Below are 17500 nucleotides of genomic sequence, written 5' to 3' on the forward strand. Positions count from 1 at the left end.
GCATGAATGCTTAATCAAAACAAAGAAATACATTGGAAATATATACCATTTGGACCGATTTGAAAGGAGGACTTAATTGGGTAACGCATGTTGATATGTTATTGTTTGAAACTGGAAGTTTCCTGTGTATGGATATCCAAAGAACTTGGGGATAAGTTACATTTCATGAACATATTACGTAGCAGATGCATTGATATCCAAACTTTGGTAAACATACTTCTGTATTACAGATATTATGGATCATATAAAAAGCATTACTAGAACCTAAATAATATATTGCGTCAACCTTTTAGAAATATAAGCCATCTTTTTGGAAAGGCATTTTTATAGAAAATGATATTTTCACCTAGTGTATTCATATGCTTTGAAACACACATCACCATCACCACCACCACCACCATCACCATCACCATCACCATCACCATCACCATCACCAACACCATCATCACCATCACCATCACCACCACCATCACCATCACCATCACCATCACCAACACCAACACCAAAACCATCACCAACACCATCACCATCAACATCATCATCACCACCACCATCACCATCATCACCATCACATCACCATCACCATCACCATCACCATCAACATCAACATCATCATCACCACCACCACCATCAACACCATCACCAACACCAACACCATCACCATCACCATCACCATCACCATCACCATCACCATCACCACCACCAACACCATCATCACCATCACCATCACCACCACCATCAACATCATCATCACCACCACCATCACCACACCACCATCACCATCACCATCACCATCATCATCACCATCACCATCACCGCCACACCACCACCTTTCATCACCATCACCATCACCATTCAAACATTATTTCAAACGTTCCAGCTGACACGTTTCCATTCAATTTCCGGAGATGGAAATTATTAAGAATTTGTACAATTTCAAATATTTTGAGCACGTTTGGTATATATACTATTCACACCTTGCTAAGGATCAAATCATGGATTCAACAGAAAACTATGATGTGGGGTCAAATTTGCTTTAAATGTCTAAGCTTATTGTAAGCATGGATCCTAGGTTTCAGTATGTCACTGCATCTCACATACCTGCTACTGACAGATGTTGTGAACTTGCCAATGACTCGTTCCATGATTTGCAAAATGGTTGATTGGTACCATGAAAACCATTTTATGGTTACTCATGTATCAAGTGCATAAGGTTAGACTAAAGTAACTGTTTGCCTACAGAGGGGTTACCATATTATCATTTGTCCAGTTTTAAATGGATACAATTTCAAATTATGAACCTACGTCTAAATACAGTTGTGAAGTTTGTGATCCTTAGCAAAGTGTGAGTAGAATATGAGGTAACATTTGCAACTATGCGCCTGGGCTACTTAGAGAATCACGTGACATACCAGTGAGTTGTGTGCCATTGTATTTCCTTTCAAGACCATATACGGGCATGAATGCTTAATCAAAACAAAGAAATACATTGGAAATATATGGACATTTAACTAATTTTATATTTCAGGCGATCGGTAACACGTTAGAGTCTGTAAACAAGTCACATCTCATTAAGGTGGACAAAGTTAATTCGCGAGGAACATCTATTTGCTTGTAGCCACGGGGAAAACCATTGTAGATTTATTTGCAACTTTACCACAGAGAAATATTTCATGAAGAACTATTACGACAAAAACGTATTGATTTTAATACAAAACATTAAGTGCCTACTTTTATGCGATATTCCTAACTCAACGATATTCCTAGTTAATATTTATATGAACATTTTGCTTCTACTATAACGTTCATAAAAACATGCAGGCCATGACACTTTGAGTATCGATCATCGCAAGGTTTAAGTGGGATACGATGGCGTGCATCCAACAAGACCACCGGTCACATTAGTACCCTCTTACGACAACATGGGTTGCTGAAGAACAATGTTTACCCTGATTGTTAGGGGTCCAGCATATTTGTGAATCTGTGAGGATGGTTAATGGATATATGCATAGTTAGTCTCATGGCATGGATTGTAGGTCATTCCCAATGCTATTATAGACAACACAATGTATGTCGTCAGTATCAATTGTTCTCTGCATTAGTCGTACCTCACAGAGGGAATTGTCAAGTTTCATATCATCACCATCAGCTATTCAATACACCACAGATGTTGGTATAGACGGTGGCAGAAGAGTTAGATGCATTAGAAATAAGTTTTCGCGGATAACCTTGAAATCGTATGTACATATTGACAGTAGTGGGTGACCTCGCCTAGATGAATACTACCACGCCAACTGTCGTTCATTTCCCGATGTCAGTATGTCGCATGAATAAGTTGTCAGTCAAGCAGAGAGTTAATGAATTGACAATAGAGAGCGCCTCATGGAATTGGATCACTTGAATCACTATCTTCATCAGCTGGTGAAGGTCAACAATACAAAGTTCTAAAATATTGACCGACCTCGCCCAGATGTACACTATGAAATTGGCACTACTGTTGTCAGCTGCATTGTTCCAACAGACATTATGAAGCCACCAGCTGTGATCAGCGGAGGGGGTGTTTAAAAATTTGCAAATGTTTCCCCACCTAAAGAAATACTTATGTTTCAACCCTAAGCCTTTCGGATGAGTGTGTAATATTTCTTTTATAATGTGTTGATGGTTGCTGGTGTAAAATACTGTTGTATAAGTGTAAATATGCACATTCTTGCTGTAACCTCTTTTTGATTCGGCCTCCAGACATTTTCCCATACGGACGTGTTTTCAGAAAAACTTCAGTTAACCGCCGGAATATACCCCACGCCTATTTTGATTCATGTCTTGGATAGAAAATGGAAAATGATAGTGAATGCAGTTATTTCACAAACTTAGATAACTATGCAGGCCATGCATCGTAAATATCGTCTAATGTCCACTTTCAAGTTGACGATCGAGTTCGTATCAATGAGAGGTGAAAAACAGGAAAAAAAACATGCGTCTCACAAAAAAAGTCTTACAAAAATAGCCTTAATCATAGTCACAATGAAGCGTAGATTGTTATGTGTTTTTGAATAAGTTTTGTTGTTTTTGCTTCTACCCATCCCCCCAACACCCCTCAATGACATGGGTCTCCAGGTCACGGAGTGTCAGTTCTGACCTGGGTCAGGGGCCCTGATTGTTATTCTCATATGTTTGCATGTGTTGATGAAGCGATGTGAAATGATCGGACTCGTACCACGGATTCAGCTATGGTATCGTACCTGCTCGATGTCCACGTGTTCTCGGGTTGTGAATTGTCCGTCTACTGCATCTCATGGCATGTGCAACAACCACTGCACACTGGCAAACCTGGAGCAGGCCAATTGCACGTTCACATTTGTTAGGCTTGGCATGAGATTTGTGTCTCTCTCGAAGATTGTTAAAGATTTTTTGTCTTATCACCAATAAATTCTGCACAGGTGTTGGTGGTTAGGCACATGAAACTGTGGTCACGTGACCCCTCACACGTGCAGGGTCGTGTTTTCACAAAAAAACATTTTGCATTCACCACGCGTGGTTCACTACAATCCATGTCAACAGTAATTCTCGCAGTTAACGACAATACTGTGTTGAATACATTTTGAGTCGATGAATGAATAAAAAACAGGATTAATGAACTAGTTATCTAGCCACAAATTATGAATGTGTTTATCTATCTATTATACTCCCTCAAGTTAATTTTTTAAAACATTTCTGTAAATCATAAAGTGGTGTATCGAAAACAAATGGATGCAGCCCTGTTTCCATAACAACCATCTCATCACGAAATGATTATTTTCAAGGGTGTTATTTGCTATAAATAGAACATAATTCACACAATGATTAAAAGACGCTTTATTAAGACAATATTGGATAAGTGGGTTTCAGTTTAAGGCCACAGTAAGAAGATAATTGAGTGAATGAGTTTGGTTTTTACGCCGCTTTCAGCAATATTCCAGCAATATCACGGAAGGGGACACCAGAAATGGGCTTCACACATTGTACCCATGGGGAATCGAACCCGGGTCGTTGACGTGACGAGCAAACGCTTTAATCACTAGGCTACCCCACCGCCCCTTATTAATATAAATTACATCGTGACCTTTCAGTGTTGTCATCCATGGTAACACGGAGGGATACGCGGTTATGTTCCTTTTTCAATAATGAGGGTAACTCGAGATTCGAACTGATGAACAAATAACGAAGGGGCCAACATTCGGCTACTAGAAACCGCCTTGCCAATACAGATGTGAAGATCACAGGCAGACATAGAAATCTATACGTTAAGTACTGATGACAGGCAGTCAAATGGGAACCCACGTGTTACACTTGCCATTTTGCGAACACCTGGTATCTTCACTATGCCATGCTCTGTCATTGTATCGTATGGTGACGATCACTGGATTGTCCGGTTCAGACACGAATTGTTTACATATAACATTGAACAGCTGTAATACTGCGGACATAAATATCTGCTCATGATATAGTCACAATTGTACAATCGACGCTGCTTTTCTTATGCATGTGGAAAGGGTTTTGTAGTTTCTGTACTAATGACAGCAACAATTCTTGGAACCCACGTGTTAAGCACGGATGACAGGCAGACACTTGGGAACCACGTGTTAAGTACTGGTGACAGGAAGACATTTTGGAACCACATGTTAAGTACGGATGAAAGGCAGACACTTGGGAACCAAATGTTAAATACGGATGAAAGGCAGGCACTTGGGAACCACGTGTTAAGTACGGATGAAGGACAGACACTTGGGAACCACGTGTTAAGTACGGATGAAAGGCAGACACTTGGGAACCACATGTTAAATACGGATGAAAGGCAGACACTTGGGAACCACGTGTTAAGTTCGGATGACAGGCAGACACTTGGGAACCACGTGTTACGTACGGATGAAAGGCCGACACTTGGTAACCACATGTTAAGTCCGGAAGAAAGGCAGACACTTGGGAACTACATGTTATGTCCGGATGAAAGGCAGACACTTGCGAACCATGTGTTAAGTACTGGTGACAAGAAGACATTTTGGAAGCACATGTTCAGTACGGATGAAAGACGGACACTTGGGAACCACATGTTAAATACGGATGAAAGGCAGGCACTTGGGAACCACGTGTTAAGTACGGATGAAAGGCAGACACTTGGGAACTACATGTTATGTCCGGATGAAAGGCAGGCACTTGGGAACCACGTGTTAAGTACGGATGAAAGGCAGACACATGGGAACTACTCTCTTACGTCTGGATGAAAGGCAGACACTTGGGAACTACATGTTATGTCCGGATGAAAGGCAGACACTTGGGAACTACATGTTATGTCCGGATGAAAGGCAGACACTTGCGAACCATGTGTTAAGTACTGGTGACAGGAAGACACTTGGGAAGCACATGTTAAGTACGGATGAAAGACGGACACTTGGGAACCACATGTTAAGTACGGATGAAAAGCAGACGCTTGGGAACCACATTATAAGTCCAGATGAAAGGTATACACTTGGCAACCACATGTTAAGTCCGGGTGAAAGGCAGACACTTGGGAACCACGTGTTAAGTTCGGATGACAGGCAGACACTTGGAAACCACGTGTTAAGTACGGATGAAAGGCAGACACTTGGGAACCATATCTTAAGTCCGGATGAAAAGCAGACACTTGGGAACCACGTGTTATGTTCGGATGAAAGGCAGACACATTGGAACCACATGTTAAGTACGGATTAAAGGCAGTCACTTTTGAACCACATGTTAAGTCCGGATGAAAGGCAGACACTTCGGAAACAAATCTTAAATCCGGGTGAAAGGCAGACACTTTGGAACCACGTGTTAAGTTTGGATGAAAGGCAGACACTTGGGAACCACGTGTTAAGTCCGGATGAAAGGCAGTCACTTGGCAACCACATGTCTAGTACGGATTAAAGGCAGACACTTGGGAACTACATGTTAAGTCCGGATGAAAGGCAGACACTTGGGAACCACGTGTTAAGTACTGGTGAATGGAAGACATTTTGGAACCACATGTTAAGTACGGATGAAAGACGGACACTTGGGAACCACATGTTAAATACGGATGAAAGGCAGACACTTCGGAACCACATCTAAAGCCCAGATGAAAAGCAGTCGCTTGGGAACAACATGTTAAGTACGGATGAAAGGCAGATACTTGGGAATCACGTGTTAAGTACGGATGAAAGGCAGACACTTGGGAACTACATGTTAGGTACGGTTGAATGATGAAAGGCAGACGCTTGGGAACCACGTGTTAAGTACGGATGAAAGACAGACACTTGGGAACCACGTGTTAAGTACGGATGAAAGGCAGACACTTGGGAACCACGTGTTAAGTCCGGATGATAGGCAGACACTTGGGAACCACGTGTTAAGTTCGGATGAAAGGCAGACACTTAGGAATCACATGTTAAGTCCGGATGAAAGGCAGACATTTAAGAATCACATCTTAAGTCCGGATGAAATGCAGATACTTGGAAACCACGTGTTAAGTACGGTTGAAAGGCAGACACTTGGGAACCACGTGTTAAGTACGGATGAAAGGCAGACACTTAGGAACCACGTGTTAAGTCCGGATGAAAGGCAGACACTTGGGAACTACAGGTTAAGTCCGGATGAAAGGCAGACACTTGGGAACTACATGTTAAGTCCGGATGAAAGGCAGACACTTTGGAACCACATCTTAAGTCCGGATGATAGGTAGACACTTGGGAACCACGTGTTAAGTACGGATGAAAGGCAGACACTAGGGAATCACATGTTAGGTCCGGATGAAAGGCAGACACTTGGGAATCACATGTTAAGTCCGGATGAAAGGCAGATACTTGGAGACCACGTGTTAAGTACGGTTGAAGGGCAGACACTTGGGAACCACGTGTTAAGCACGGATGAAAGGCAGACACATAGGAACCACGTGTTAAGTCCGGATGAAAGGCAGACACTTGGGAACTACAGGTTAAGTCCGGATGAAAGGCAGACACTTGGGAACCACATCTTAAGTCCGGATGAAAGGCAGACACTTGGGAACCACGTGTTAAGTACGGATGGAAGGCAGACACTTGGGAAATACAGGTTAAGTCTGGATGAAAGGCAGACACTTCGGAACCACATCTTAAGTCCGGATGAAAGGCAGACACTTGGGAACTACATGTTAAGTCCGGATGAAAGGTAGACACATGGGAACAACATGATAAGTACGGATTAAAGGCAGACACTTGGGAACCACAGGTCTAGTACGGATTAAAGGCAGACACTTGGGAACTACATGTTAAGTCCGGATGAAAGGCAGACACTTCGGAACCAAATCTTTAGTCCGGGTGAAAGGCAGACACTTTGGAACCACGTGTTAAGTTTGGATGAAAGGCAGACACTTGGGAACCACATCTTAACTCCGGATGAAAAGCAGACACTTGGGAACCACGTGTTAAGTCCGGATTAAAGGCAGTCACTTGGTAACCACATGTCTAGTTCGGATTAAAGGCAGACACTTGGGAACTACATGTTAAGTCCGGATGAAAGGCAGACACTTGGGAACCACGTGTTAAGTACTGGTGACAGGAAAACATTTTGGAACCACATGTTAGGTACGGATGAAAGACGGACACTTGGGAACCACATGTTAAATACGGATGAAAGGCAGACGCTTGGGAACCACATGTTAAGTCCGGATGAAAGGCAGACACTTGGGAACCACATGTTTAGTCCGGATGAAAGGTAGACACTTAGGAACCACATGTTATGTCCGGATGAAAGGCAGACACTTGGGAACTACATCTTAAGTCCGGATGATAGGCAGACACTTGGGAACCACGTGTTAAGTCGGGATGAAAGGCAGATACTTGGGAATCACATGTTAAGTCCGGATGAACGGCACACACATGGGAACCACGTGTTAAATACGGATGAAAGGCAGACACTTGGGAACCACATCTAAAGCCCTGATGAAAAGCAGACACTTGGGAATCACATCTTAAGTCCGGATGAAAGGCAGACACTTGGGGACCACGTGTTAAGTACGGATGAAAAGCAGACACTTGGGAACTACATGTTAAGTCCGGATGAAAGGCAGACACTTGGTAACTACATGTTAAGTCCGGATGAAAGGCAGACACTTGGGAACCACGTGTTAAGTACGGATGAAAGGCATACACTTTGGAACCACATCTTTAAGTCCGGATGAAAGGCAGACACTTTGGAACCCATGGGTGATGGCAGTACCAGCTGGATGGCTCACGATACCGCTTTAAGCCGAACCGTTTGACGGCTTTATAATACAGCATAGCGAAAGCTTGACACAGTTTTCTCTTGAGCCAACTCATGTCGCTACAAGTTCGGTACATGTGTCCGTGAAACACTTGGTCGCATATGTACCTGGTTATTTTGTATCTGTACCCCTGGAACGAATTAGAAATGAACAAATAAGATGGGTTGTCACTGTAGCAGTAAGTAGTATTTCGAGGTATTGTTACGGTGGGTAAGTTGGGTTTTGTTGTTGGAGGAGACTTTAAGCGACACCGTGAGCTGAAATGCTTTGAGTAACAGCATGATGAAGATTTTCTCATTGTATAATATACCATTACATATTTATTAAATCTCATATGGTATGGAAAACCTAAAATATTTTATGGTCAAATTGATTATTAGTTTTTGAATTAGTTAGTTGAATGAAATAAGTTGCGGGAATGTGACATTTTCAAAACGATCTTGACGACTTCACGTAAGATTACGAGTTGAATGTACATCATGTCATTATCAATGGATTGTCTGGTCCAGATTCGATTAAATGAAACGCTGCCGTCATATTACTGGATTATTGCTGGAGCATTGCTGTGTATGTAGTGATGTTATCTGAGGCTCCTTGTGATATGTGACCATGTGATAGATGTTTTAGTACTGGCAAAGCAACGAAACATCTCATTTTGCAATATCACCTACTTAAGACATTTCTAATTGGAAATCAAAGATATGAAAAATCAGCTGAGCTTCCGCTTTAGGACATTACTTGAACATATTTGAATTGCCATTTAATTGAAAGATATGATCTCATATCCAAAAGATGCTACTTGCCCGGTTACTAAGGTTAGGCTCTAAGATAATGTGGACATCCTACACTGAGAACTACTATGATTGACAACCAGATTTCACTCACACATCTATAACACATGTCGTGGCGATTACAGGCTGGCGTGAACGTCGTCTTGAAGAAGAACGGGAGCCGGAGCGGTGTGCTGCAACCATTGACGTCGTACCGAGCACAAACGCCACTTGACGTCACCGACACTACCCCTAATGCAACGCTCAACCCCTGAATTAGTTGAATGTATACTGAAATGGAAATATAAATAATGATACAAGATGCAATAATTCATATGATATAAAACATAAAATTTACATTAAAACATAAATAAACTCTTTCCTGGTTGATGAGTAAATAGCGTTTTTATTCTTAGAAATCGGTGTGCAGTTCCCAAGAACTCAATTGAGCTGTTTCGGCAGGGAAATGGCTGGGGTGCGATGAGTTGATGAGATTTAGTCCGGATTTAATGCCGATTATATTGTGTTACCCCGCTGAGTAGCGATTCCGCTGTTTTACAAGGATGCCCTACTCCAAGCCAGCAAGTCTTTGTTCAAACCCCTTAATGCAGAGCTCCAGGCAGGGTAAAAAACAATACCACATTTTAACGTCTTTTCGCAGGATGTGGTTCGAACTATCTGTGGGCTGGGTAATGACATCTTTATCTGGACTCTGGATGAAAATGTTAGGGGTAACCTTATGGTACTGGAAGCAGTGAACATTCAACGCCAGAACACACAGTTGGACAGCTACATTCCACCTACACAGGCACACAAACATAAACACGAACACGGACACAGTCAGTGACACGAAAACAAACACGGACAGTCCGTAACACACACATAAAGACAAGATCGATCGATCTCTCTCTCTCTCACTCTCACACTCTCTCTCTCTCTTCCTCTCTCTCTCTCTCTCTCTCTCTCTCTCTCTCTCTCTCTCTCTCTCTCTCTCTCTCTCTCTCTCTCTCTCTCTCTCTCTCTCTCTCTCTCTCTCTCTCTCTCTCTCTCTCAAGGATACGGTCAGTGACACGGTCACACACGAACACGGTCAGTCAGTAAAACACACACACGAACACGGACAGTCAGTAAAACACACACACGAACACGGACAGTCAGTAAAACACACACACGAACACGGACAGTCAGTAAAACACACACACGAACACGGACAGTCAGTAAACACACACACACGAACACGGACAGTCAGTAAAACACACACACGAACACGGACAGTCAGTAAACACACACACACGAACACGGACAGTCAGTAAAAACACACACACGAACACGGACAGTCAGTAAAACACACACACGAACACGGACAGTCAGTAAAACACACACACGAACACGGACAGTCAGTAAAACACACAAACACACACACACGAACACGGACAGTCAGTAAACACACACACGAACACGGACAGTCAGTAAAACACACACACGAACACGGACAGTCAGTAAAACACACACACGAACACGGACAGTCAGTAAAACACACACACGAACACGGACAGTCAGTAAAACACACACACGAACACGGACAGTCAGTCACACGGACACACAAACACACACACAAAACACACACACGAACACGGACAGTCAGTAAAACACACACACGAACACGGACAGTCAGTAAAACACACACACGAACACGGACAGTCAGTAAAACACACACACGAACGCTGACAGTCAGTAAAACACACACACGAACACGGACAGTCAGTAAAACGCACACACGAACACGGACAGTCAGTAAAACACACACACGAACGCTGACAGTCAGTCACACGGACACACAAACACACACACGAACACACGCGCGAGAACACGTACAAGTACGCTCATACGGACACACGCAAGCTCACACGGAGAAACACGTACATGCCATTATGAGCCCTGTTACAATAGCTGCTCTTCAGAGGCAACTGAGATGGAATCTAATGGTGAGTTTCAGTCGTTCCTTTCATTGCGTTTACATTCCCTCACACAGTCCCAATCTACTCAGGTAGGGTAGCCTAGTGGTTAAAACGTTCGCTCGTCACGCCAAGATACGGGTTTGATTCCCACATGGGTACAATGATTGTGTGAAGCCCATGTCTGGTGTCCCCCGCCGTGATATTGCTGGAATATTGCTAAAAGTCCAGAGTTATGTGAGTGACAACGCAACTGGTGAAAACTAACAGTAACAAGATAAACAATCTGTTTCATTATTAATGATAAGATGCGAAACAACCATTTGCAATTGTCAAATGCCATATTTAACCACTCTGGGGCTTTACCGGGAAGTTGACACGGAAACTATCACCACACCAAGACAGAAATTACATATATCACACACAAATTGCCCTATTTTTCTAACACTTCTTCACTAACACGCGGTTAACGCTGATTCTAAGTTGTAAGAACAATGGCAGTCTCTGAGAGAAATGTCAGTGTAAAATAATGAACATAATTAGTGCTGTCAGCTCTGACCTACATGAAAACCAACGCTTCAAAGGATTGAAGGGCATTATGTTATTATTTTTCAATAATTGTTTTCAGGACCTATCTAGTCCTACAGTGAGGCTACGTTGCCCGTTCTAAAGCCAATTACTGGTGGAAGTCGAGAAGTTGTGTGTTAAACCGATGCTTGTCTCTGCGGTATTAGTCTAAACACATGAGACATGACATAACGATGGTTTTAATTTGCTTTGATCAAACGTACAAAAGGCGCCACACAAGAACATAGTACCCTCAAATATACTCCTGTCCAACACTTTATGGATATCAGTTGTGTTAATTTGTTTTGCTTTACTGCAACCTAAATATTTACTTGAAAAATAATATCCTCATCTATCGTTGCATCTGAACAAATGTAAATTCAATAGCCAGGAATAACATGTACTTAAAATCTAATATACAATATTCATTACATTCGTAACCAAGTACATGACAGCACCAGCATATATGAATACGTACTGGTCAGTTATACAAAGTATTTATAACCACAACACGCTACAACAACAGCTTACCGTGCATCCTGTGTACAACTGTAGCGCGTCGTCGCTGCTTTGTGTGCTTGGTCACGTGTTCTTTAGACCCGCGTCCATTCTCATGTCAATGTCGAAGCTGACACAAGTCTTTGTCTCGTGTTCAGCATGTGCGCAAAAACACTTCCCAAGTCCAGCAGGTGACAGATGTAGACATCCCTGGTAGTAAGTGATGAGGAGAGGTCTGTCCGGTCCAGCAGAAACACGGAGACTGGCGTTAAGCTTAAGGAGACAGCGTCACTTCCCTGTTCGAGTGAGAGTAGACAGTTCATTCGCACACAACTCACCGCGTTAAACTTATAGAAACATCGCGGAAGTAAGCGTTAACCACACACATACTCATGTACACACTCGCACATGCGCACATACTTACATGCACGCACACATGCACACAAGCGAGCGCGCGCACACACACACACACATGCACACACACACACATACACACACATGCAGATATATACAGCGGTTTATGTACAGTATCACATGCCTCAAATTTTTAAAACTATTTTTAACAAGTTACAACAAGTATGAGATTAAGAACTGGCAAGGTTTGCAAAGTTATCTCCCTTGTCTGTCGACATGGACGCTCAGCTTCACAGATGCAGTACCAATGTAAACATACTGGATACTGAGGGGGGGGGGAGGCGAAAGTAGTCATTCCTTCAAGAATATTGGCAATCATAGGGTATCTTGATTTAACTGCATACTACGGAGTGAGTGAGTGTGAGTGAGTTTGGTTTTACGCCGCTTTTAGCAATATTCCTGTAATATCAAGGCGGGGGACACCAGAAATGAGCTTCACACATTGTACCCATGTGGGGAATCGAACCTGGGTCTCCGGCTTCAGTCCAACATACATCATTTGTTATATCTAGTAATTAATTATTCTATTGTAATGTTTTAAGTTGTTGAATATTTGCGTATTTGTTAGTTTTCATTAATTATGAAATAATATCTTGTTTCAAGAGATTTGAAAACTTAGGACCTTCCAAGCTGCATTGCGCCTCCTTTGATGTTATTTTTTCGCGCATGCTGTAAATAGGTAATTCCAGTGAAGAAGAGTGAGTGACTTAGTAGTTTTACGCCGCTTCTGAAATATTCCAGCAATATCACGATGGGGACACCAGAAATGTGCTCCACACATTGTATCCATGTGGGGACTCGAACGCGGGTCTTCGGCTTGACCAGCGAACGCATTAACCACTATGCTACCCCACCGCCCCCAGTGAGGAAGAGATCAGGTCAGCCACTGTTGAGAAACGTTATGTAAACGTTAATATTACATGCCAGTTTCTGTAGAAAAATGGGTTTAAATAAGGACATGCCCTACAGTCATGTTTTCACTGTGAGTGGACGTAGGGTATTTATCAACTTTTGAAATGTCACTCTTCAAACGTACCTTCTGTTTTCTTTAATAATGCATGATTCAAAGGAGTAGCCGCACAGCAAGGTCACACGTACAATAGGCGAAATCGCGCAAAGTTCGATGCATGGGAAGAGTTGGTGAGTTGAATTACAACGTTGGAAGTCGCTTTCATAAAAACATCGGGGCGGTGGGGTAGCCCAGTGGTTAAAGCGTTCGCTCGTCATGCTGAAGACCCGGGTTCGATTTCCCACACGGGTACAATGCGTGAAGCCCATTTCTGGTGTCCCCCGCTGTGATATTGCTGGAATATAGCTAAAAACGGTGTAAAACCAAACTCACTCACACATAAATACATCGCTTCTGTGCCATTTATTCGTCGGTATAGTATGCGGCAAACGGACCTACGGTGTGGAGAATGTCAGATTGCACGTGCGCTTCACATGCACGTGCACGCTTCCTTGCATAAAAAAATGTTTCTTCGATCGCTTCCAATGTGCAGCCGGCTGTACACGATAGTACCAAACCAACCATGATGTCGTAAAGATCGACACCTACCATGCGGAACACGTAGTTGTATGTATTCTACAGGGCTTTCAGCGCATCTAAATGTTAATGAGTGAGGGAATATGAACTGAATTTAATTGAACAAAATTTGATATTATGATACGGTATGTGTGAGATGGTCATCTCCTGACCTTAGTAACAATTGGATGTTAAGATTTTCTGACCGTTTAAGCCAGGGGCCAGCGGTTATTGGTACCACCCGTCTCCCATGGCAACAACAGTAAACCTTAATACTATTTATAGCACATTCTCTGAGAGTCACCTTGCAGCAAGGATACGTTTTCCTATCATGCTCAACGCGAACCTTCAGTCAGTTTTCTCCGCCCGTGTTACAGTGAAGGTCGTAATCCTGAGGTAACCACACACAGTCGTTGCTGTAGTCATATCTCATGTCACATGACATTGAGTGCAAACAAATACTCAGGTGAGCATGACACCGACCTGTGAGAGATTGTGGCGCATGAAGTTTAAACAAGGTAGATAGGTGTGTTCCTAGGAAGATTGTCCGCGACCCTGTCAATACTGGATTACCTCCACAATGTGACACAGTGTCACAGCCTGGCTCCACTGTGATGTCCCGTCTTCTCATCACTGCTTGTCCAACATTCCTTTTGTAAGGAGCACTACTTATCGACAACTAAAAGGTAACGCAATTCCTACAGCATTGATGCATGGTTGGTTAACTACAATTTTTGTCATCGTTGACGGGGAACATTGAAAATAATTCACTTATCACTGCAGCTCAGTGAACGACATAGTCCGCCATTGAAGGCTGTATTCGGTTATGTATGATTATATATTCTGCACAGGTGGATTGCTTTCCCTCGGGTAAATATGTGCTTAGTATCTATGAATATCAATTGTACTTCGGACATATAAAAGCTATGAGAGAACTGTAGATTTATATGTTTTCAGATAGGAAGGTTATAAAACGCCCGATCACAGGTGTATATATCTGCGGGTGAGACCTTTTAATTATAACATGCCGTTCAACAGGTGTATATGTCAGAACTGTAGTCATAACATGCCGTTCAACAGGAATATATGTGAGAATTGTAACTATAGCATGCCGTTCAACAGGTGTATATGTGAGAATTGTAATTATACCACGCCGTTCAACAGATGTATATGTGATAACTGTAATTATAACATGCCGTTGAACAGGTGTGTATGCGAGAACTTTAAATATAACACGCCATTCAACAGGTGTATATGTGAGAACTGTAATTTTAACACGTCGTTCAACAGGTGTATATGTGAGACCTGTAGTCATAACATGCCGTTCAACAGGTGTTTATGTCAGATCTGTAATTATGGCATGCCGTTCGACAGGTGTGTATGTGAGAACTTTAATTATAACACGCCGTTCAACAGGTGTATATGTGAGAATTGTAATTATAACATGCCGTTCAACAGGTGTATATGTGAGAATTGTAACGATAGCATGCCGTTCAACAGGTGAATATGTCAGAACTGTAGTCATAACATGCCGTTCAACAGGTGTAGATGTCAGATCTGTAATTATGGCATGCCGTTCAACAGGTGTATATCTGAGAGTTGGGATTATAACATGCCGTTCAATAGGTGTATATGTGAGAGTTGGGATTATAACATGCCGTTCAACAGGTGTATATGTGAGAACTTTAATTATAACATGCCTTTCCACAGGTGTATATGTGAGAATTGTAATTATAACATGCCGTTCAACAGGTGTATATGTGATAACTGTAATTATAACACTGAGCTGAACAGGTGTATATATGTGCAGGTGAGAGCTGGAAATGTAACACGGCGTTCAACACGCCGTTCTCACACATATACCTTTATTTTATGCAGGTGAGAACTGTAACTTTAACACGCATGTGTTATAGTTTATATCTACAACTGCGGTTTGGTTTTCTAGCACAGGTGTACATATCTGCAGGTTGTAACGCAGAATTAGCTTTAGGTTTAACACCTTTTCATTCAGTTGGCACTCGAATCCGCTTTTGTCAACAACGTAAGTGTCCTACGTAATAAATCACAGTATGCGTTACACAAGTCACGTAATCTAACTTATACCTTGCCTGAAGCTTGCCTAGGTCATCGGTCCCGTCAAACCAGTCCAGCGGAAATAGGCAGCCTGATATCAATATCTGACTACTAATTCATTACCGAAAATTGACACAGAGCCTAATACTAGCATATGGGTCGTTTTTACACGATATCTAATACTAGAATATGGGTCGTTTTCACACGATATCTAACACTAGCATATGGGTCGTTTTTACACGATATCTAATACTAGAATATGGGTCGTCTTTACACGATATCTAATACTAGAATATAGGTCGTTTTTACACGATATATAATACTAGCATATGGGTCGTTTTTACGCGATATCTAATACTAGAATATGGGTCGTCTTTAAACGATATCTAATACTAGAATATAGGTCGTCTTTAAACGATATCAGATGTCATGTTTCACGTACATTCGTTGCTATAGAGGACAGTTATTTTCTCCACACTCAGTCTTGTGCACTGTGTCAGCCAAAGGAACGGAAGGAAGTCCTGCTGCCCTTCCCACTGGTGTGCTCAACAGAGACCGATAACTTGTCAGTTGTCATTAATGATCCATTACTCTTTGTTGTATGACCCGTGAAGATCCGGGTTAGAATTGATCGTCAGTAACTTGTTCCATTTACACTAGCATGTCTGACATCAAGTCATGCCGGGAAGATCCGGGTTAGAATTGATCGTCAGTAACTTGTTCCATTTACACTAGCATGTCTGACATCAAGTCATGCCGGGAAGACCCGGGTTAGAATTGATCGTCAGTAACTTGTTCCATTTGCACTAACATGTCTGACATCAAGTCATGCCGGGAAGATCGGGGTTAGAATTGATCGTCAGTAACTTGTTCCATTTGCACTAACATGTCTGACATCAAGTCATGCCGGGAAGACCCGGGTTAGAATTGATCGTCAGTAACTTGTTCCATTTGCACTAACATGTCTGACATCAAGTCATGTCGGGAAGATCCGGGTTAGAATTGATCGTCAGTAACTTGTTCCATTTACACTAGCATGTCTGACATCAAGTCATGCCGGGAAGATCCGGGTTAGAATTGATCTTCAGTAACTTGTTCCATTTTGCACTAGCATGTCTGACATCAAGTCATGCACAATTCATCGATTGTTTAAATAATACTGGCTCCAGATGTCACGCTGCAAAACAATAGAGGAGAAACCTGAACGCAGTCATAGGAACTGCACTACATATAGTTTTTATTTAATTATGGAATATTGTATATCTCGTCACCTGACACACAATCGCTGAACATCACGATCCCTAATTAACGAAGACAACTGCAGGTGAATTTGAATAATGTTTACTTCCTGATTGTAATGTACGTACGCCATGATGATTTTGAGATTTAATTCCGACATAATGAGTCCTGTGAAGATCCGAGT

At 42.2% G+C, this 17500-nt stretch overlaps 3 protein-coding genes and 1 long non-coding RNA gene across 5 annotated transcripts in view; 3 read left to right on the forward strand and 1 right to left on the reverse strand.

The window, feature by feature from the left end:
* Nucleotides 1–4545: 4545 nt before the first annotated feature.
* On the forward strand, nucleotides 4546–5165 carry LOC124286016. The gene is made up of 3 exons (XR_006900931.1): nucleotides 4546–4579; nucleotides 4742–4896; nucleotides 5132–5165. It is a non-coding gene; the product is annotated as an uncharacterized LOC124286016 (long non-coding RNA).
* A 49-nt stretch (nucleotides 5166–5214) lies between these two features.
* LOC124285995 lies at nucleotides 5215–7945 on the forward strand. Its single transcript, XM_046722311.1, has 8 exons — nucleotides 5215–5690; nucleotides 5925–6023; nucleotides 6616–6711; nucleotides 6985–7062; nucleotides 7102–7179; nucleotides 7336–7439; nucleotides 7596–7725; nucleotides 7843–7945. The coding sequence occupies exons 1-8, from the start codon at nucleotides 5215–5217 to the stop codon at nucleotides 7943–7945; spliced, it is 1164 nt and encodes a 387-aa protein (XP_046578267.1).
* A 117-nt stretch (nucleotides 7946–8062) lies between these two features.
* Nucleotides 8063–12469, reverse strand: LOC124286012 (conodipine-P3-like). Its single transcript, XM_046722333.1, has 3 exons — nucleotides 12099–12469; nucleotides 9161–9336; nucleotides 8063–8405 (listed from the first exon to the last, which is right to left on the reverse strand). The coding sequence occupies exons 1-3, from the start codon at nucleotides 12103–12105 to the stop codon at nucleotides 8178–8180; spliced, it is 411 nt and encodes a 136-aa protein (XP_046578289.1). The 5' UTR covers nucleotides 12106–12469; the 3' UTR covers nucleotides 8063–8177.
* Nucleotides 12470–14325: 1856 nt separating this feature from the next.
* Nucleotides 14326–17500, forward strand: part of LOC124286011 (D-aspartate oxidase-like) — a 31191-nt gene continuing 28016 nt past the window's right edge. Inside the window, exon 1 of one of the 2 annotated variants that reach the window (XM_046722331.1) lies at nucleotides 14326–14690. The gene's annotated coding sequence lies outside the window, so the exon portion shown is untranslated. Of the gene's footprint in view, nucleotides 14691–14853; nucleotides 14875–17500 lie in introns of those variants that run through there. The other variant, XM_046722332.1, reaches the window with a different exon arrangement.

The sequence above is a fragment of the Haliotis rubra genome, unplaced genomic scaffold, assembly GCF_003918875.1.
Source record: "Haliotis rubra isolate DU_JTF1 unplaced genomic scaffold, ASM391887v1 Scf372, whole genome shotgun sequence".
Lineage (NCBI taxonomy): Eukaryota > Metazoa > Mollusca > Gastropoda > Lepetellida > Haliotidae > Haliotis > Haliotis rubra.

Bases quoted from the DNA above. Each gene is read 5' to 3' on its own strand.
- LOC124286012 (XM_046722333.1), bottom strand. The intron at 8,406-9,160 runs GTGAGTGAAATC...AATTCGTTCCAG, and splicing joins ACGACATGTGTTATAGATGT to GGGTACAGATACAAAATAAC.
- LOC124285995 (XM_046722311.1), top strand. From the start codon at position 5,215: ATGAAAGGCAGACACATGGGAACTACTCTCTTACGTCTGGATGAAAGG. The intron at 7,440-7,595 runs GTCCGGATTAAA...ACCACATGTTAG, and splicing joins ACTTGGGAACCACGTGTTAA to GTACGGATGAAAGACGGACA. The intron at 7,726-7,842 runs GTAGACACTTAG...TCGGGATGAAAG, and splicing joins ATGTTTAGTCCGGATGAAAG to GCAGATACTTGGGAATCACA.